The 21,424-nt window shown below is 40.0% G+C and overlaps 1 protein-coding gene across 3 annotated transcripts in view; it reads left to right on the top strand.

The window, feature by feature from the left end:
- The window catches only part of SLC25A26 (solute carrier family 25 member 26), a 143,167-nt gene that overhangs the window by 111,319 nt on the left and 10,424 nt on the right, over positions 1 to 21,424 (top strand). For all 3 annotated transcript variants that reach the window (XM_081246540.1, XM_081246541.1, XM_081246539.1), the window contains one exon: positions 20,697 to 20,766. In XM_081246540.1, the coding sequence (XP_081102666.1) occupies positions 20,697 to 20,766 (70 nt within the window). The remainder of the gene's footprint in view (positions 1 to 20,696; positions 20,767 to 21,424) is intronic.

Raw genomic sequence — 21,424 nt, 5'->3', positions numbered from 1 at the left:
GTATTAGTCATCATGGAGCGCTCAAAGAAAATGTCTTTGGAAGAATAACAGTTACTTGGACTCTGAAAAATATTCTGTTGAAGTTACATATAAGGATAATAAAATGAGACAAAACATTACTCATAAAAATAAACTCAGCAATATTAAGTATTGAGAAATACTTCTTATAAATGATCTGATTTTAAGGAGTAGTACAGTTCATTTAATGCAAGTTTTGGGATCTTTCCTAGTTGTTTTGTTTTTGTACTGTTTTCCGTGTGGCCCACGGTGAAAATGGATTTCTCTGGCAGTGTTTCCGGGCGTGATGTAACAGCTATCCAATGAGAAGGTCACATTCCATAAGCATAACACCTCTCTATTTTTGTGTATGACAAAAGACAATGGAGCAACAGCTGTCCAGCAAACAAGACTCACTTTATTAGCGTCTCAATAAGCAGCATTCACGTGGCTTTTGCACTGTATCTAACATACTTAAGCCCAGTTTCTGCACAGGAATGTTTTGAGGCCCAAAGAGGGAAAAAGCATGGGATTTGTTTCTTTGCAGTATTCAGGACATTTGCAGTATGCTAGCTAGTTAAGAAATGTCTAGGCTTCCCTGGTGGTGCAGTGGTTAAGAATCCGCCTGCCAATGCAGGGGACACGGGTTCAAGCCCTGGTCTGGGAAGATCCCACATGCCGCGGAGCAACTAAGCCCGTGCACCACAACTACTGAGCCTGCACTCTAGAGCCCTCGAGCCACAACTACTGAGCCAGTGTGCCACAACTACTGAGCCCACGTGCCTGGAGCCCGTGCTCCTCAACAAGAGAAGCCACTACAATGAGAAGCCCTCGCACCACAACGAAGAGTAGCCCCCGCTCGCCGCAACTAGAGAAAGCCCGCGCACAGCAACAAAGACCCAGTGCAGCCATAAATAAATAAATGAATGTATGTATGTCTAGAATTTTTCAGAGTAATCATAGTTAACAATGTTGAGCTTTAATACTTTGAGCCAATGTTAAGATGCCATAGTTTTGTGTGTTTTTTTGTCGGTTTTACTGAAGAATAATCTTCATACAGGAAAACTCCTTTTAAGTGTACATTTTTACAGGTTTTGACAAATATGACTACCACCCTAAACAAAATGTAATATCATCACCCTTTTCCAGAATATCATATAAATAGAATCACACACTGTATAGTATTTTGTTCCTGGCTTCTTTCATTTAATATGAAAGAAGAGATTCATTCCTGTTTTAGCCCGTACCAGTAGTTTGCTCCTTTCTGGTGCTGAGTAGCATTTCATTGTGTACGCATACTATAATTTGTTTAGCCAGTTACTAGTTGATACACGTTCGAGTTGTTGATGATTATGGATGAAGCTGCTACAAATATTTGCATGTGGGTATTTGTATGGACATATGGTTTTGTTTCTCTTGGGTAAGTACCTAGGAATGGGATTGCTGGGTCATAGGGAAAATATAAGTTTAATTTATAAGAAACTGTCACGGTGTTTTCCAATGTGGCTGTCCCATTTTCCAGCAATGTGTGGGAGTTCCAGTTGCTCTGCATCCATGTCATTGTTTGTTATTATTAGATTAAATAAAACTTTACCCATTCTGGTAGTTTTGTACTGGTATCTCATTGTGGTTTTAATTTGCAGTTCTCTCAGGGCTAAATAATACTGAGCACCTTTTCGTATAATAGTTTTTTTTTTTTAAACATCCAAATGTGAAACCACAGCGCTTTGTAAAAGTAGACAATTTTTGGCATGTCTTTTATTTTTGTATTTATGAGTTTATCCATTTACATTTGATCCTGCAACCATAGAGACACTGTATTATATGGAAGGGTTTCTCTATTATGTTTATGTGGAAATACTGCTAAGAAAAATTTTTCTCAGCAAGGACTTTGGCAGATTGTGTGCACATTGTGCTATAAGGAGTGGGAATCTGGAGGTAGGGGGTGGCCACTATCATCTTAAACTTATTCTGCCTAAAATCGATGGTATCGCCTTCTAAAATCGCTTCCTCCTGCTGTATCCCTGATTTCTGTTAATCATACTACTATTCTCCTGACCCCTTTGGTCTCAAGTCCCAGATTAAATCTGATCCTCTTTTTCTCTATCACTCACCAAGTTGTGTTCACTCTGACTTTTTGAAACCTGTGGCCTCTTTTTTTTTTTTTTTATCAGATTCTTACTAACTTATGCCTGGACTTAGTTAACACTCATCTGTTCTACACATTGAATTTGTGTGATCTTCCTTAAACATCTCTTTGAAGTTCCCAGAAATGTATAACTTTCTCAAACTCTAAAGCATGAAGTTGTTGGCACTCAGGGATGTCCATACTGTGTCCTTAACTGTTTTTTCCCGCTCCCTTCCCCTTACACTTTTTTTTTTTTTTTTTTTTTTTGCTTTTCCTCCTTTCCCTCCTTTCCTTCCTTTCCTTCCAACCAGAATAGCCTCCTTACTGCCCCTTTTCTTTGGCTTCTTTCTGCAGTGGGCTTTCACGGATCAAATGCTATGCATCTTTTAAAGCCAGCTCAGTTTTTTTCTCGTGCTTGAAGTCTTCCAATCCAGACCCTGAAGGTTTACCCTTATAGCTAATATTTGTCTGTATAGCTGATTGGTATTTATTCGTGTACTGTATTGCGTTTAAAACATCTTAGAACTGAGCTTTAGCACATTCTGATAAGGCCTGAACCCCTTCTATTTATAGAAAAGTGACAGATGCAGTTAGTGTACATGTATTGCCTGCCTGCTGTGAGTTAGTCACTGTTTCATTTCACAGTAATTCAAAGATGAATAAGATGTAGCTGATGCCCTTGAGGAGTTTTTACTCTATCAGAGAAGCACATACCCACAGATAACTCCAAGGTAACATGTTTGTAATTGAAGACCACCCAAGGCACTGTGGGAGCCAGCCCCCCGACTCCCCAAATCATGTCATTTCACTACCTCATTTCTTATGTTTTCTTTTTTTTTTTTAAATAGTACATATGCTTACAAAAAAGATTTAGATGAAAGAAGACTAAACACCATAAAGAGGAGGGAAAGTAAAAGGGGTAGATCATCATATCCAGAATCTCTGAGAAGATCATTTTCCTTTAAGATTTATATTGAGTTTGGAACTTTTCTAGTAGCCCAACAAGAAGAGAAACACGTTAGATTACATGGTTCTCTTATCTGACAAATAACCAAAGCTTATTATTTCATCTTGTCCCTTGGCTTTGAATACCCTGTGTATATGGCTGACTTGCACGTTTAAAGCTCTGTCGTGGACCACTTGCTCTGCGTTACAGCCTCACATGACCAACTTCCTAGGTGACACCCTTACTCAGGGTGTCTCAGGGGAACCAGTTCAAAACAGAACACTTGGTTTTTATTTGCCTTCTCCCCAACCTGTTCCTTCCCAGGTGTCTCCTTCTCAGTAAGTAGAACACATGTCTGTTGCTTGCTAAAGTAAACTTAAGAATGACTCCACAGTTCTCTCTTTCCCTCATCATCCAGCCCATCAGAACAGTCCACTCTTCTTCTTTTTTAAAAAATTTATTTTTATGTTATTATTTATTTTTGGCTGTGTTGGGTCTTTTTTGCTGCATGCGGGTTTTCTGTAGTTGCGGAGAGCTGGGGCTACTCTTCGTTGCGGTGCACGGACTTCTCATTGCAGGGGTTTCTCTTGCTGCGGAGCACGGGCTCTAGGCGCGTGGGATTCAGTAGTTGTGGCTCGTGGGCTCTAGAGCACAGGCTCAGTAGTTGTGGTGCTCGGGCTTAGTTGCTCCGCGGCATGTGGGATCTTCCCGGACCAGGGCTCGAACCTGTGTCCCCTGCATTGGCAGGTGGATTCTTAACCACTGCGCCGCCAGGGAAGCCCCCAGAAGAGTCCACTGTTCTGATTGAAGCCTCTAACTCATCTCTTGCTTGAGTTGCCACGTTGGCCTCTCCAGTGGCCTCCCTGATTCCATTCTTGCTTCTCTAAAATATCTTCTCTTCACAACAGCCAGAGTGATCTTTTAAAGAACTAAATCAGATCATACCACTCTCTACTAAAAGCCCTCAGTGACACCTCTTTGAAAGAAGAGTAAAATCCCGAGTTTAAACTGCGGTTGACAGGGTCCCGTGTCATCCGCCCCTCCTACCTCACCGACCTTATCCCACAGCACCCGCCCACTACACTCCAGCCTCCCCATGTCCACGTCCTGCCCTGCAGCCTGGCTGGCCTCTCTCTGTTCTGTTCGGACTCGCCAGGCTGCTCCTTACCTGAGGGCCTTTAAGTTTGTTGTGCCCTCTGCCAGAAATATTCTTTATTCATTTATTCTGCACATTGTCACTAAGTACCTACTATGTGCCTAGGGCCTGGGGAATATAGTGATCAACAGGGTTGACAAAAACCCCTCATCAAGCTTTCACTCTGGCTCTTTCCCTAGGCTTTTCTCACGTCCAAATCTTTCTCGTTCTTTAGTCTTAGATCATGTCACTTCAGAGAGGCGTTCCCTGTCCACCCATCTTTAAAGTAGGACCTTCCCATCTTCCCTGCTCAGTAAACACAGCACCTGTTTATTTCCTTTGTAGCATTTAAATAATTAGTTTATTTAGTTATGCACTTATCGACACCCAAATACTTATAAAAATCACGTTGTGTGTTGAGCAGATATATGCCAGGCACTGTGCTGAGGAGTATATTATATTTTCCTTAGCATCTTATTCACATGACGTACAGCTCAGAGAGACAGGTCCTGTTGTCATCCCCACTAAAACAGGGAAACCAGGGCTCAGAGAGATTGTCTTCCACCTGCCAAACTAAGTCCTCAGTTTTCTGTCCAGTACCCTTTTACTGTGTTAACATTGTTTTTATTACTATGGTCATGATCATTAATAATCATAAAATGTAGCATTTCTCAAAGTTACAGTGTGCCCAGCACTGTGATAATCACTTTCCATGGATTATCTCCTATTAATCTTCATGGCAATTCTTTGAGGTGGTGCTCTTACTGTCTTCATTTTGCAGATGTGGAAACTGAAGAAGAGTTTGAATGCCTTGCCCAAGGCCTCAGGAACACTCAGTGTTAAGGGGTACATCCAGGATTTGAACCCAGACAGTCTGACTCCAGAGTTGATGTCCTTAATTATTTTACACATAACTTTGCACATAGCGTACAATATCTTTAAGAATGTCATTGCTGTTTCATATGTTCAAAAGTTGGTAAAAAGTTGAGATGGTTGTATTATATCTAATCAGCTTATTTCAGGCGTTTCTGCAGATTGTGTTGATTCTTTAACTTGATGACATAAAACTTAAAAGCCCTGGCTACCGTATTTCTTAGACCAGCCTCCCTTCCTCCCCTCCCCCAACCCATCCCCGGTTCTGCTGTACTTGGGCAAGGGTTAAACAGTGTTTGCTTCAGGAAGGAGTCAGCTCTGAGGGACCGACATGGGGGAGCACAGATAGTTTATGGGGATGAGTGGAGCCAGACCACATTTCCCACGTGTTTGTGTTTTAATTCCTTGTAGGACTTGGCTTTTTGGAGGAAGAAACTTTGTCTTCTGATCATTTATATTCTTTGTAGTTCTGACCTTTACACAGCAGGTGTTTATGACTCTTTACTAATTGTTTGGAGGTTAGCATTCTTTCTTTTTCAAGGTCAAAGCAAAGTTGGGTAGCTGTATACATTAACCGTTTTATTTAAAAGTAGTTTCTTTTAGAAGTATGATCACAGCTCTAACATACAGATGTATTCTCACTGAGCCTTTGGCAAACAATACACGTATTTTGAAAGGATATGATAAAATTTGTTTGTTCTAGTGTCTGAATATATAGAGAGGTGTAGAGGATAATTAAGAATGCTGCCAGGTCTAGGTAGTTCTGCTTCTAGACGCAAGGTGTTACAAAGTTGCAAAGCACTGACTAGAAGAAATGCAAACCTTAACCTCAGATGCAACGTTTGAAGCAAAGTGAAAATAAAGTCAGTTTGGTTATGTAAAATTTTCACATTATGCTGATGATTTTCCTAAATGAAATCATAGCTTTGTAACAGAAATCAGGGGCCAGTGGATTATCATTTCAGTTATAGGACAATGAATAAAATCAGTACATTTTAGAAGTCTTTTAAACAGCCAGTACTTTATAAAAACTATATTTTTATTCAAATTGAAGGGTAACTTCTTTATTGTTGTTGATTCTTATTTTTTAAATTAATTAATTAATTTTTGGCTGCATTGGGTCTTCTTTGCTGCATGCTGGCTTTCTCTAGTTGCGGTGAGCGGGGGCTCCTCTTTGTTGTGGTGTGTGGGCTTCTCATTGTGGTGGCTTCTCTTGTTGCGGAGCACAGGCTCTAGGCGCACGGGCTTCAGTAGTTGTGGCTTGTGGGCTCAGTAGTTGTGGCACACGGGCTTAGTTGCTCCGCGGCATGTGGAATCTTCCTGGACCAGGGCTTGAACCCATGTCCCCTGCATTGGCAGGCGGATTCTTAATCGCTGCGCCACCAGGGAAGTCCTGATTCTTATTTTAATAATAGTTAAAGTGTCTTTTATCACTCCATCCACAACATTCTCCCATACCTTTAGTATATGAACAAAATGATAGTAATTTAGAAGGTGCTCATGCTCAGGGTCTCCACTGCACCATTTCATGAGACTGGGACAATCTGGTATCTGCACAGACATGTTTGATCAGAACATAGATTCCTGTAAAGGCATATTAAAGATTGAGAAGGGAATGATAACAGAGTAAAAATGATTGTGTGATTTTTACTGCACTAAGTTTGTCCCCTAAATTAAATACAGCATGTCAAGATGGAAGAAAACTCCTAAAAATAAGAGCAAAATATTTTATGTCCAGATCATTAGCAAAGTCAGAGTCTGAGATGCTGATTAGGATTTTAGCAAAATGTCATTATAATGAAGCAGACATCTTTTTTAACAATTTAAAAAATATGAGAACTTTAGAATTCTTAAAGACAGATGGTTAAAAAGAGATGGCAAAGAAAACTAAGGAAGGAAGGAAGGATGTGTAGCAAAGCGTGACAGGATGGATGGAAAGGGTGTCACTTCTGAGGCTCTGGATCCTTGTCCCATCTCCTCCTTTGGACCGGTGTACTCAGCTGCCTGGTGTCCTGCTGTAGTTACAGTTGTGAAGCCAAAGCAGTAACGACACCTAATAATGTTCCTTGCAGGTTCCATTACTTTCAACCGAGTTAAGATTTAACCTTGTCTCATGGGTCCCACAGGCTAGAGGGTAGTGAGTTAGGGTCCTTTGTCAAAAAATGATAAAATGCACACCAGGATTCCTCCTTTGTCATCTTCTTTTGGGTGTTTCTCTTCTGTTTATGCAAGTTTGTGAGCAAAATGAGATAAATATGCTCATTCAGATACAGCATTCCTGTGATGAATCAAATTGACTTTTTTTGGCTAAGACAAAGTGTGAGAAAGGAATTTAACACACTTTATTTTAATCAGATTATCAAACAAATATATATTAAAAGCACTTTATTTTATTTTTTTATATTTTTAACATCTTTATTGGAGTATAATTGCTTTACAATGATGTGTTTGTTTCTGCTTTATAACAAAGTGAATCAGTTATACATATACATATGTTCCCATATCTCTTCCCTCTTGCGTCTCCCTCCCTCCCACCCTCCCTATCCCACCCCTCTAGGTGGTCACAAAGCACCGAGCTGATCTCCCTGTGCTATGCGGCTGCTTCCCACTAGCTATCTACCTTACCTTTGGTAGTGTATATATGTCCATGCCACTCTCTCACTTTGTCACAGTTTACCCTTCCCCCTCCCCATATCCTCAAGTCCATTCTCTAGTAGGTCTGTGTCTTTATTCCCGTCTTGCCCCTAGGTTCTTCATGACCTTTTTTTTTTTTCTTAGATTCCATATATATGTGTTAGCGTCCAGTATTTCTTTTTCTTTTTCTGACTTACTTCACTCTGTATGACAGACTCTAGGTCCATCTACCTCACTACAAATAACTCAATTTCTTTTGTTTTTATGGCTGAGTAATATTCCATTGTATATATGTGCCACATCTTCTTTATCTATTCATCTGTTGATGGACACTTAGGTTGCTTTCATGTCCTGGCTATTGTAAATAGAGCTGCAGTGAACATTTTGGTACATGACTCTTTTTGAATTCTGGTTTTCTCAGGGTATATGCCCAGTAGTGGGATTGCTGGGTCGTATGATAGTTCTATTTTTAGTTTTTTAAGGAACCTCCATATTGTTCTCCATAGTGGCTGTATCAATTTACATTCCCACCAACAGTGCAAGAGAGTTCCCTTTTCTCCACACCCTCTCCAGCATTTATTGTTGCTAGATTTTTTGATGATGGCCATTCTTACCAATGTGAGATGATATCTCATTGTAGTTTTGATTTGCATTTATCTAATGATTAATGATGTTGAGCATTCTTTCATGTGTTTGTTGACAATCTTTATATCTTCTTTGGAGAAATATCTATTTAGGTCTTCTGCCCATTTTTGGATTGGGTTGCTTGTTTTTTTGATATTGAGCTGCATGGGCTGCTTGTAAATTTTGGAGATTAATCCTTTGTCAGTTGCTTCATTTGCAGATATTTTCTCCCATTCTGAGGGTTGTCTTTTGGTCTTGTTTTTGGTTTCCTTTGCTGTGCAAAAGCTTTGAAGTTTCATTAGGTCCCATTTGTGCACTTTTTAAAAATGCCTAAAATGGTGCCCAGTTCCTTTGGAGATATAAAACTGTGCTAGTATTTGATTTCAAGGGAGCCATGTACATATTCACACGTAACCTCCTTTAAAAAATGGGGAGGGCTTCCCTGGTGGCGCAGTGGTTGAGAGTCCGCCTGCTGATGCAGGGGACACGGGTTTGTGCCCCGGTCTGGGGAGATCCCACATGCTGCGGAGTGGCTGGGCCCGTGAGCCATGGCCGCTGAGCCTGGGCGTCCGGAGCCTGTGCTCTGCAACGGGAGAGGCCACATTGTTTCTGTTTGTCCTTTAGACCTGCTTCCTGGGTATTCGTGAGTTTTTGGTGTCAGTTTAGTATGTCTGGTGTAAATACGCGATAGGATACTGTTTGTGCTGCTCTGGTTTCACTCTGTCATCCCTGGGTGATCCTGGCCCTCCTTCCAGCTGAACCTCAAACAAGCTTTGGAAGTGTCTCAGCCCAGCTCACTAGAAGGCCTTTTCCAGTTAAGTAAATGTTCATCCTTGAGCTGGAACCTGTTAGCCGTTCCTGGTTTATACGGTTCTTTCCTGAGCCACAAAGGACAATTTGGGATTATGATGTCTGGCCAGTTGATGTTTTCCTCCTTCTCTACACAAGGGTAAAATTATCCAACACTACTTACATTATAGGTATTCATATCGGTTCCAAATATTTGCCTGCGTTCTTTGTATAAGGAATTGTGCAAGGCCCTGTGAGACACCAGAGGTGAAGGTAATGAAGTCCCTCTCCTGTTGAATCAGGGGTCAGATGAGCGAGTTTTTGCAGGTTAATGAAAAGAAGTGAGTCCTTATTATACATATTTTTTGGTGCTTTTGAGGATAGTGACTTGTCAGTGTACCTGTTTCTGGATAAATGGAGCTTGTTAGTGTAAGTCCCCCAGTTCTTCCATTTGAACCATTTTTATAAAAATCTTTTTAAAAGATTGTTACATACTTAAACATAGCAAACCAAGTGTGTCTTTCCAGGCAGAAGTATTAAAAATAATTACACCTTTTCTTGTTGACTTAAAATTTGTATCACGAGCATCAGTTATAACAGTAACTGTCAGTTTAGATACCTTTTGCCCCTACCCAAACTAATAAAAGACATCAAACCACAGATCCAGGAAGCTCAGACAGCCCTCCAATCAGAATAAATACCTCCCAAATAAAACCTAGCCACACATATCCAAAAATATTACTTTGTAATTGTAAAACCTAAATATTACTAAGCAAACTCAGCATTTGAGCCCATCTTATGTTTGCTCAAGAATAAATGAAATTTCTTATATTGGGTTGGCCAAAAAGTTCATTTGGGTTTTTCTGTACCATCTTAAGGAAAAACCGAAAAGAACTTTTTGGCCAACCCAATATTTACCAGCACAATCATTCATTAAAAAATTTCTTACGAACTCTTATTATTTTTACCACCCTAATTATCTAGAAGGTAAATATCTCAATATCTCAACCAACCAAATTACAGTTTAACCGAAAACAGGGTACAAATCAGCCACATCAAGTTGGTGCTATTTACAAATCTCAGAATAGTTTCAATCCAGCTGCCATTATAACCAAGATTAGCCTGTCTACTGTAAATAGTTAGGTGTACCCAGTTTTAATTAGTTCTGTTTAAGAGGAATCCATTTTAGCCCTTTAACCACTTGCGTATATTGCTCCAGCCATGGTAGGGCAGAAGTGAAAGCTTACTTGTGGTTCCCAATTGTATTCATTATTCTTTTCATTTTAAAACTTTACTTTGGAAATCCTGTATTTATTTATAAAAATTTATTTATTTATTTATTTTTAAAAACTTTTGGCTGCGTTGGGTCTTCATTGCTGCCTGCGGGCTTTCTCTAGTTGCAGTGAGCGGGGGCTACTCTTTGTTGCAGTGCGTGGGCTTCTCACTGCGGTGGTTTCTCTTGTTGAGGAGCATGGGCTCTAAGCATGCAGGCTTCAGTAGTTGTGGCATGTGAGCTCAGTAGTTGTGGCTCGTGGGCTCTAGAGCGCAGGCTCAGTAGTTGTGGCTCACGGGCTTAGTTGCTCTGCAGCATGCGGGATCTTCCTGGACCAGGGCTCGGACCCGTGTCCCCTGCATTGGCAGGTGGATTCTTAACCACTGCGCCACCAGGGAAGTCCTGGAAATCTCTCTTTTTTTTTTTTTTTTCTGTGGTACACGGGCCTCTCACTGTTGTGGCCCCTCCCGTTGCGGAGCACAGGCTCCAGACGCGCAGGCTCAGTGGCCATGGCTTACGGGCCCAGCCGCTCCGCAGCATGTGGGATCCTCCCAGACCGGGACACGAACCCGTGTCCCCTGCATCGGCAGGTGGACTCTCAACCAGTGTGCCACCAGGGAAGCCCAGGTGGGTCTTTTAAAGTGACAAAGCCTTCTCTTCATTGCTGTACTTGAAAGACACTTGGCTCAGGCTTGGACTCCCAGCCATTTCCTAGTATCAGGCCTGGTGTTTGCTCTCTGTCCTGTGAATGAATACTGGTGCTAATAGCTGTAACCCTGGCGGGGGTGTGTGTGGAGGAGCCTCGAAAGTACTTCATGCCTTCTTCCTCTGATGGCCCTTGAGCTCTGAGTGAAGAATCACTTGGGAAATTAGAACAATCTGATTGTTTTTGTAGTGCCACCACTAAGTATTCAGGATTCCTCATAATATCCTACTGGATAATAGAAATATCATTAATTGAAAAATAAAGCAGGCCTGATGTTTAAAATTCGCACACCTTTAAACAATGTGAATGGTGAAATTCAATTAAGATCTGTATCTTAGGAGTATTGTACCTATTTTCATTTCCTGTTTTGATCATTATACTTGGGTTATGTAAAATGTCAACAGTAGAGGAGGCTGGGTAAAGGGTGTATGGGACCTCTACTATTTTTGCACATTTTCTGTAAGTCTAAAATGATTTCAAAATGAAATTTTCTAAATAAGCTACTAGAAATCGTTTCCAGTCATCCTATGTTAAGGAAACTTTACTCAAGAAAAACCACAAAAGTGAAACTAAGAACATTTCTGACTGCTATTCTCATTACTTGAAATGTCTCGTTTACATGAGATATAAGCAAATGTGCATGGATTCACCTGAAAATTTCGTTTTTTATTTGAAAAGAAAATGGAAGCAGGACTTGGAATAGCGATAAGTAAACAAACACCAAGTAAAGTATGGTGCCTCCTTTTTTTAGTCTTAGAAGCTCTGTCACACCAGTTGAGACCCAACACTATGGTTCTTCATGTTTGGGCCTCCTTTCTGCCCTCCCCCCGCAGTCATTTACTTGCTTTTACAGGAATGATCATTAGACCTCTGTGGCAATGGAAATACTTATTTGGGTTGAGAAGTTAAGGCAATTAAAAAATTTTTGGTGCTGAGACAGGGCCTTAAAAAAAAATCCTCCCTTCCAAGCCCACATGATGTATATACATTTATTGACATCAAAATATTTTCTTTAATAACTTGCATATTATATTGTAGCTTCCCTAGAAGTTGAGCTGTGTATCAAGGAAGCTTATAAATGTTGCTTATATACTATTCTGTCTACAAGGCACATGGCTTTGAGGGGACCGTAAAAATCAGCTTCAGTTCCCCCACTTTCGATCTGTGTGACCTCAGGCAAGTTACTTGACAACTCTTAGTACCACCCTACACCTGTGTCTGGATAGTAATACACACCTTTCAAAATAAAATGAGAAATGTGAAATCTTTTGCATAGTTTCTGGAACATGCTAGGTACTCAGCAAGTGGTAAGTAACACTGTCAATAGCAGTCATTCATACTGTTGTCTAAACTACATTTTTATTCCATTTTCTAATCTACTCTTAAATTATTTAAAGCTCATAAACAATAATATTACACTTCCTGCGAGTAATCTTCCCTGTCTTTTTTTTGTTTTAACATGTTTATTGGAGTATGATTGCTTTACAATGGTGTGTTAGTTTCTGCTTTATAACAAAGTGAATCACCTATATATACATATACATATATCCCCACATCTCCTCCCTCTTGCGTCTCCCTCCCACCCTCCCTATCCCACCCCTCTAGGTGGTCACAAAGCACCGAGCTGATCTCCCTGTGCTATGCGGCTACTTCCCACTAGCTATCTATTTTACATTTGGTAGTGTGTATATGTCCATGCCTCTCTCTCACTTCATCCCAGCTTACCCTTCTGCCTCCCCATGTCCTTAGGTCCATTCTCTACGTCTGTGTCGTTATTCCTGTCCTGCCTCTAGGTTCATCAGAACCTTTTTTTTTTTTTTTAGATTCCATATATATATGTGTTAGCCTATGGTATTTGTTTTTCTCTTTCTGACTTATTTCACTCTGTATGACAGACTCTAGGTCCATCCATCTCACTACAAATAACTCAATTTCATTTCTTTTTGTGGCTGAGTAATATTCCATTGTATATATGTGCCACATCTTCTTTATCCATTCATCTGTTGATGGACACTTAGGTTGCTTCCATGTCCTGGCTATTGTAAATAGAGCTGCAGTGAACACTGTGCTGCATGACTCTTTTTTTTTTTTTTTTTTTTGCGGCACACGGGCCTCTCACTGCTGTGGCCTCTCCCATTGCGGAGCACAGGCTCCGGACACGCAGGCTCAGTGGCCATGGCTCACGGGCCCAGCCGCTCCGCGATCTTCCCGGACCGGGGCACGAACCCGTGTCTCCTGCATCGGCAGGCAGACTCCCAACCACTGCGCCACCAGGGAAGCCCTGCATGACTCTTTTTGAATTCTGGTTTTCTCAGGGTATATGCCCAGTAGTGGGATTGCTGGGTCGTATGATAGTTCTATTTTTAGTTTTTTAAGGAACCTCCATACTGTTCTCCATAGTGGCTGTATCAATGTACATTCCTACCAACAGTGCAAGAGAGTTCCCTTTTCTCCACACCCTCTCCAGCATTTATTGTTTGCAGATTTTTTGATGATGGCCATTCTGACTGGTGTGAGGTGATACCTCATTGTAGTTTTGATTTGCATTTCTCTAATGATTAATGATGTTGAGCATCCTTTCACATGTTTGTTGGCAATCTGTATATCTTCTTTGGAGAAATGTCTATTTAGGTCTTCTGCCCATTTTTGGATTGGGTTGCTTGATTTTTGGATATTGAGCTGCATGAGCTGCTCGTAAATTTTGGAGACTAATCCTTTGTCGGTTGCTTCATTTGCAAATATTTTCTCCCATTCTGAGGGTTGTCTTTTCGTCTTGTTTAAGGTTTCCTTTGCTTTGCAAAAGCTTTTAAGTTTCATTAGGTCCCATTTGTTTCTTTTTGTTTTTATTTCCATTTCTCTAGGAGGTGGGTTAAAAAGGATCTTGCTGTGGTTTATGTCATAGAGTGTTCTGCCTGTGTTTTCCTCTAAGAGTTTTATAGTGTCTGGCCTTACATTTAGGTCTTCAATCCATTTGGAGTTTATTTTTGTGTATGGTGTTAGGGAGTGTTCTAATTTCATTCTTTTACATGTAGTTGTCCAGTTTTCCCAGCACCACTTATTGAAGAGGCAGTCTTTTCTCCACTGTATATTCTTGCCTCCTTTATCAAAGATATGTGTGTGGGTTTCTCTCTGGGCTTTCTGTTCTGTTCCATTGATCTATATTTCTGTTTTTGTGCCAGTACCATACTGTCTTGATTGCTGTAACTTTGTAGTATAGTCTGAAGTCTGGGAGCCTGATTCCTCCAGCTCAGTTTTTCTTTCTCAAGATTGCTTTGGGGCTTCCCTGGTGGCGCAGTGGTTGAGAGTCCGCCTGCCGATGCAGGGGACACGGGTTCGTGCTCCCGTCCGGGAAGATCCCACATGCCGCGGAGCGGCTGGGCCCGTGAGCCATGGCCGCTGAGCCTGTGCGTCTGGAGCCTGTGCTCCACAACGGGAGAGGCCACAACAGTGAGTGGCCCGCGTACCACCAAAAAAAAAAAAAAAAAGATTGCTTTGGCTGTTTGGGGTCTTTTGTGTTTCCATACAAATTGTGCAATTTTTTGTTCTAGTTCTGTGAAGAATGCCATTGGTAGTTTGACAGGGATTGCATTGAATCTGTAGATTGCTTTGGGTACTGTAGTCATTTTCACAATGTTGATTCTTACAGTCCAGGAACATGGTATATCTCTTCATCTGTTTGTATCATCTCTAATGTCTTTCATCAGTTTCTTAAAGTATTCTGCATACAGGTCTTTTGTCTCCTTAGGTAGGTTTATTCCTAGGTATTTTATTCTTTTTGTGGCAGTGGTAAATGGGAGTGTTTCCTTAATTTTTTCCTGTCTTTCCAGACAGTTTTTTATTGATCACAATCCTCCAGTTCCTCCATATATGTGAACAAATATGTAATCTCAAAATATTTTCATAATTCATATACAGTACTTTTTACCAGCCAGGTTTCTTGTCATTATCTTTGTTGCTTAATGAATTTAAAGTTGCCCCCAAATGAATCATTTGTGAACAACACTCATCTTTTTAGCTTGATTTCAGTATTCTTTTTCCAAAGTTCTGTATTCAGACAAATTATTATTTAAAAAAATTACAAACCCATATTATTTAAAGCAAGTTGTTTTGGGCATTGACAGAATTTGTTCATTCACTTGAATATTCTGATACCATTCTAGTAAAAGTTACCTGTATGCGGAAGTGAAGTGTCTTATAAATACCTTCTGTCTGCTGTCAAAATACCTGTAACCTATAGATCCAAGTCCAAGTATGTATATACTCTGTACCTACCTGTTTAAACTTTGGCAAGTTACTTCTCTGATCCTCAACTTTCTTGTCTGTAAAATGAGGATAAGATAGCACATACCTTAGAAGATTGTGGTTAGGATTTCATGAGTTAATGTATGTAAAGTGTTGGGTACCTGGAGCATAGTAAGTTCTGTATAAGTGTTTATTGTGGTTGAGTAAGTTCTGTATAAGTGTTTATTGTGGTTGCTGTTATAATTGTTACTTCTCTTATGCTCTGTGTTTGCCATGGAAGTTTCTCACTTGAATCTAAATCTTTTGGTTATAGAGATTTTTTGTTTAAGATATTTATTAGTATCCTTTTGTAATACAAAATGATTTCCATATATATATATATATATATATATATATATATATATATTGTGTGTGTGGGGGGGTACGTGGGCCTCTCACTGTTGTGGCCTCTCCCACTGTGGAGCACAGGCTCCGGATGCGTGGGCTCAGCGGCCATGGCTCACGGGCCCAGCCGCTCTGCGGCACGTGGGACCCTCCCGGACCGGGGCACGAACCCGTGTCCCCTACATCAGCAGGCAGACTCTCAACCAGTGCGCCACCAGGGAAGCCCTCCTTATGTTTTTAGACTAAATTTTCCTGGCCAGGTGATATGCTTATCTTTGGAGATTCTATTTTTAAATTGTGTCTTCAGCCATCAGAGTCTGTTTTGATCCAGTGTTTTACTTCCCCTGGCAACCAATTTTTTTCCTTCCTAGATCACAACAGGCACCTCTGTGAAGCCTTCTTTGTCGCTGTCTGTTATAACCCTCTTCTGCCCTCACTGTACCCCCATCACATATTAGACCTGGGGACTGCTATCTTTTTTCCCTTGACCTTATACTGCCTGAATCCTAGTAGGTATTGAGTAAATGTTGAATTTATGAGTTACATAGTATCTTTGATTTTTTTCTCCTGTATGACATGTAGTGCACATCTTATTATTCTTTATTACTGCTTGTAAACTCAGCACTATTTGTCGTATTTTAAGTTTGTTTGGAGTAAACTTTGGCTCTCTGGAACCTTTGAAGGTACCAGTAGGAACTGAAAATGACCTTCAGTCATTACCAGAATGACTATTTTATGTTTTGTATCCTTTTTCTAAAAAGTCAGCAAAGTAAATAATGGTGTTAAAATTGGCATTAGCCTGATAAAATACACATTTTGCCATCTTTGAAGTAAAAAGTTGCTGTTCTGCTAATTTGCTTCTTATGCTGTCTTGAGTGCTTATAAGAGCCCTGGAGAAAAAAATGTTTTCTACACAGATATACTTGCAAACATTAGAGCATCGACTGAAGAAAATACCAGATCCTCTGCTTAATGCCAAGGTTATCTTTAGAAAGCTGTTTGTGATAGAACTTTTGTGTAGCTCATCTACGTCCACAAGTAAGGTTACAAAAATCTTTTCGATAGCTGCACTCTTAGTGCAGTGATCTTAATAAATACACTTTCCAAGTAACTGTTCTCATTCGTTAGGTGGAAGGAAATGTTGGAGCCCTCAGACACCATACATTTTTATACCTCTAACTTGTTAGGTAGTTTCCATAGTTAGGTGACTGACTTAAGAAAAGTTGACAAACAGGGCCCTACATGCCTTGGTTTGTTTACATGGCATCTTCTCCATTTCTGTAGCAACTCACTCAACCTTCCAGGTGTATTTTCGGTGGGGAAGTATTGAGAGTAGAAAATTAGTACTAGGTGTGCTGTTCTTCTTTCAGTTGTGGTATATTTGATCATCCATAAAAATGTCATGCCACCATCAGCAGGTCATTATATTATTCTAACCATTGTAATGAATATATTCAAGAGGTCTTATTTCTAATATTCTTCATCCTTATTGCAGTACCTGCCATTATGCTAGACATCCTACCCGGTGCAGTAAGGCAAGATAAATAGATAAAAGGCAGTAATCCAAACTGGAAAGCAAGAAGTAAAACTGTTTATTCACAGACAGATGATCACTGATATAGAAAATTTGATGGAATCTCCGAAGAAGCTACTAGAGCTGATAAATTTAGCAAGGTTTCAGAATACAAGATCAGTATGCAAAAGTCAATTGTATTTCTACATATTAAGTAATCAGAAACTGAAATTTAGAGAAAAAAAAAGCAATACCATTTACAGTAGCACCAAAACATATGAAATACTTAGGGATAAAATTGACAATACAAGTGCAAGACCTATATACTGAAAACTGCAAAACATCGTTGAGAGAAAATAATGGAGCCCCAGGGCTTCCCTGGTGGCCTAGTGGTTAAGAATCCACCTGCCAATGCAGGGAACACAGGTTTGTGCCCTGGCCCGGGAAGATCCCACATGCTGCGGAGCGACTAAGCCCTTGCATCACAACTACTGAGCCTGAGCTCTAGAGTCCACAAGCCACAACTACTGAGCCCATGTGCCACAAGTACTGAAGCCTGCGTGCCTAAAGCCCATGCTCCACAACAAGAGAAGCCATGACAATGAGAAGCCCGTGCACCGCAACGAAGAGTAGCCCCCGCTTACCACAGCTAGAGAAAGCCCACGCACAGCAACAAAGACCCAACACAGCCATAAATGAATGAATGAATGAATGAAAATAATGGAGCCCCAAGTAAATGGAGGGATGCACCATGTTTGTGGGTCAGAAAACTCAATACCGTTAGCATCTCCGATCTCTCCAAAGTGATCGATAGATTTGTTGCAATTCAAATCAGAATCTCAGCAGGCCGGACTCCCCTGGTGGTGCAGTAGTTAAGAATCTGCCTGCCAATGCAGGGGACATGGGTTTGAGCCCTGGTCTAGGAAGATGCCACATGCCGCGGAGCAACTAAGACCGTGAGCCACACCTACTGAACCTGAGCTCTAGAGCCCATGAGCCACAACTAGTGACCCTGCACGTCTAGAGCCTGTGCTGCACGACAGGAGAAGCCACCACAATGAGAAGCCCATGCACCATGATGAAGAGTAGCCCCCAGTCACCCCACAACTAGAGGAAGCCCACGCGCAGCAACAAAGACCCAACGCAGCCCAAGATAAATATTAATTAATTAATTAATTTAAAAAATCTTAGCAGGCTGTTTTGTAGGAATTGATAAGCTGATTCTAAAATTCTTATGGAAGTGAAAAGACTCTAGACTAGTCTGAACGACTTTGACAAAGAAGGAAGTTGGAGAATTAACACTACTTGAACGCAAGATTTATTATAGAGGTGTAGTAGTCAAAAAAGTATTGAATTGGTATCAAGATAGATCTGTAGATTAGAGCAAAATAGAGTCCAGAAATAAATCCACACATATATGGACAATTGATTATTGACAACAGTGTGAAGGCAGTTCATTGCAAAAAGGCTAGTCCTTTCCAATTGCTGGAACAATTACATATCCATGTTTAAAAACAAAACAAAAGAACTTCAAACCTCGTAGCATACATAAAAATCAACTTAAAATGGAAGATCTAAATATCAAACTTAAAGACAAAATTTCCAGAAGAAAACATAGATGAAAAATCTTTGTGGTCTGAGTTAGGTAAAGATTTCTTAGATAAGTCACCAAATGCAAGATCTGTAAAAGGTTAATTTGGACATCAAAGTTAAATATTCTGTTCTTGGATAGACACTGTTAAGAGTATGAAGAGACAAGCCACAGACCAGGAGAAAAGAATTGCAGGTGACCTATAGCTAGAATATATAAAGAACTGTAAAACTCAATAATTACAAAAACAGACAACCCGATGAAAATGTGCAAAACTTTTGAACAGACACTTCACTAAAGAAAATATATTATGGATGGTAAAAAAGTACATGAAAAGGAGCTCAGCATCATTAGTCATTAGGGAAATACATATTAAAACCACAATGAAATGCTACTGCATACCAATTAAAACGGTTAAATTTTTAAAATACAATACCAGGTGTGGGAAAGGATGTAAAGAAACTGGAACTGGTCTAAATGTAAAATACAACTACTTCCTAAAACAATTTGGTAGTTTCTTATAAAGTATACATCCATATACCTGCCATGTGGTCCAGCTATTTCACTTTTAGGTGTTTTCTCAAGAGAAATGAAGGCATGTGTCCATATGAAAACATGAATATAAATGTTCATAGCAGTTTTATTTGTAATAGCCAAAAACTGGAAAAATTCCAAATGTCTATCAATAGGCAAGTATATAAACAAATAATGATACAGTGGAATATTACTTAGCAATTAAAAAGGGGGTGAACCATTGATATCCACACTAACATGAATGAATCATACAAAAATTCTGAAGGAAAGAATTCGAGTTAAAAAAATTAATGTATAGTTACATTTATATAAAATTGTAGAAAAGGCAAACGAATGTAGAGTGACCGATCAGATTGTTTAGGGGTTGGTAAGGAAGGGCAGGAAAGGGGGATGACAAAGGGACCCGAAACTCTTTTGGGGTGATGGATATGTTCACTGTCTTAATTATGGTGATGATTTCACATGTACGTCTATCAAAAGTTACCAAATGACGTACTTTAAATACGTGTAGTTTATTGGATATCAGTTATACCTCAATAAAGCTAAAAACAAAAATAAAGGGTGCAGGCTCTGCTGTTAGAAAGCCTGGGTAAAAGAAGGAAAATAACAGGACTCAACTCTCAGGGTTGTTGTGAGGACTGTGGGATTTGATGTATCGTCAGAGATTAGACCAGGGCCTGACTCAGTACTCTTCACCATTTGATATGACTGTATTTTATTTTCTACTAAATCATAAACTCTCAACAAGCAAGGCACCACGTCTCTGCCATCATTTTGCCTAGTTTGAAACTCAGCCTGAGTATTTATTTGTGTAATCCTCAACGTATTACAAAAACAGGGCGAAAAGCATTTTGACGAACTTTACGTGGTTCAGTAATAGAATTAGCATCCTTCAAACATGTACAGCATGGGTAAAAATTGAAAAAAGAACTGTGGAATTTGGTATACACTGCTCTGACCTAATTTGTGAATTATGGTATTTATATGTTTAGAATTATATGGGAAATATTTAAAATGTTACATTGTCTTAAAGATGTATCTTTATTTTTATACGTGTATGTAAATGTGTATATATATATATGTGTGACTATCACACATATTCCCTGAAAATGGTTTCCTTTGGGCACTCTAACATAGCTGTCACCCTCGTTTCTTTGACTTATTTTAGAATGCAGTTAAGTCCTTGGGAAAATCACTTATGTCATCAGTGAGGAATGCCACCAAAATAGCTTCTCACTTAAGTTCCCATCCCCAGAGCTAACCCACGGGAGGTTCCGATAAATTCAAATATTTAATAACTTGTATTTTTCTTTCTCCTTAAACACAGGCCCTCTGGTCCTGGAGGCAGGATCATGTGGTGGATTCTTGGCAGTCAGCAGTCTGTGGAGCATTTGCAGGTGCAAAGGATTATATTATACTGGGAAAGACCAAAGAGGGGGAGAAAAATGTGAAAATATTAACTGTGCAAAAACAACATTCTTCAGAAATTCCAGATTGTTTGGAAGAAGAGAGTCCCACTAGTTGTTTGAGAAAAGAGAGTGTCTTAGGAAAAAAAAAAACTGCTTAAAAGGTGTCTGCCTGAAAGACAGCCAATTTGTTTTTGACAAATTTTTTCTTTTTATTAAAGCCTTCACTCAGGCCCTTGGATTATCTTAAAGATGATTTAGCAAGGCCTCTGTGGGAAGGGACTGGCTGTGGGTGCAGCTGTCTGCCTTGAGCACTTCTTGGGGGGGTTTAGGCGATTTTTGCAGAAGGCAGTGATTCACGGTCCATGTGACATGTTTGACAGCGCCGTAGATTAACTGGTGTCAGGAGAGCGGAGGCTGCTCCACAACTTACTGAAGGCTAAACTGCGCGGTGTAGAAAATATGGAGATCTAAACATCTGGGCATTTTCTAGACATTAAACAAAGAGCAGAGTGACACTATGCAATGTCTATCCATCACTTGGTCATATGCATTTTCCAGTGAGGTTTTAGTGAGATCTCAGAAACTGGAAAGAATTTAAAAAGTGAGAGGTGTAACAGTCTAAAAGAGAAATACATTTTGTTGCAAA

This window comes from Mesoplodon bidens, assembly GCF_964165515.1.
Source record: "Mesoplodon bidens genome assembly, chromosome: 10".
Taxonomy (NCBI): Eukaryota; Metazoa; Chordata; class Mammalia; order Artiodactyla; family Ziphiidae; genus Mesoplodon; species Mesoplodon bidens.
This window is presented reverse-complemented; position numbering and strand designations above follow the sequence as displayed.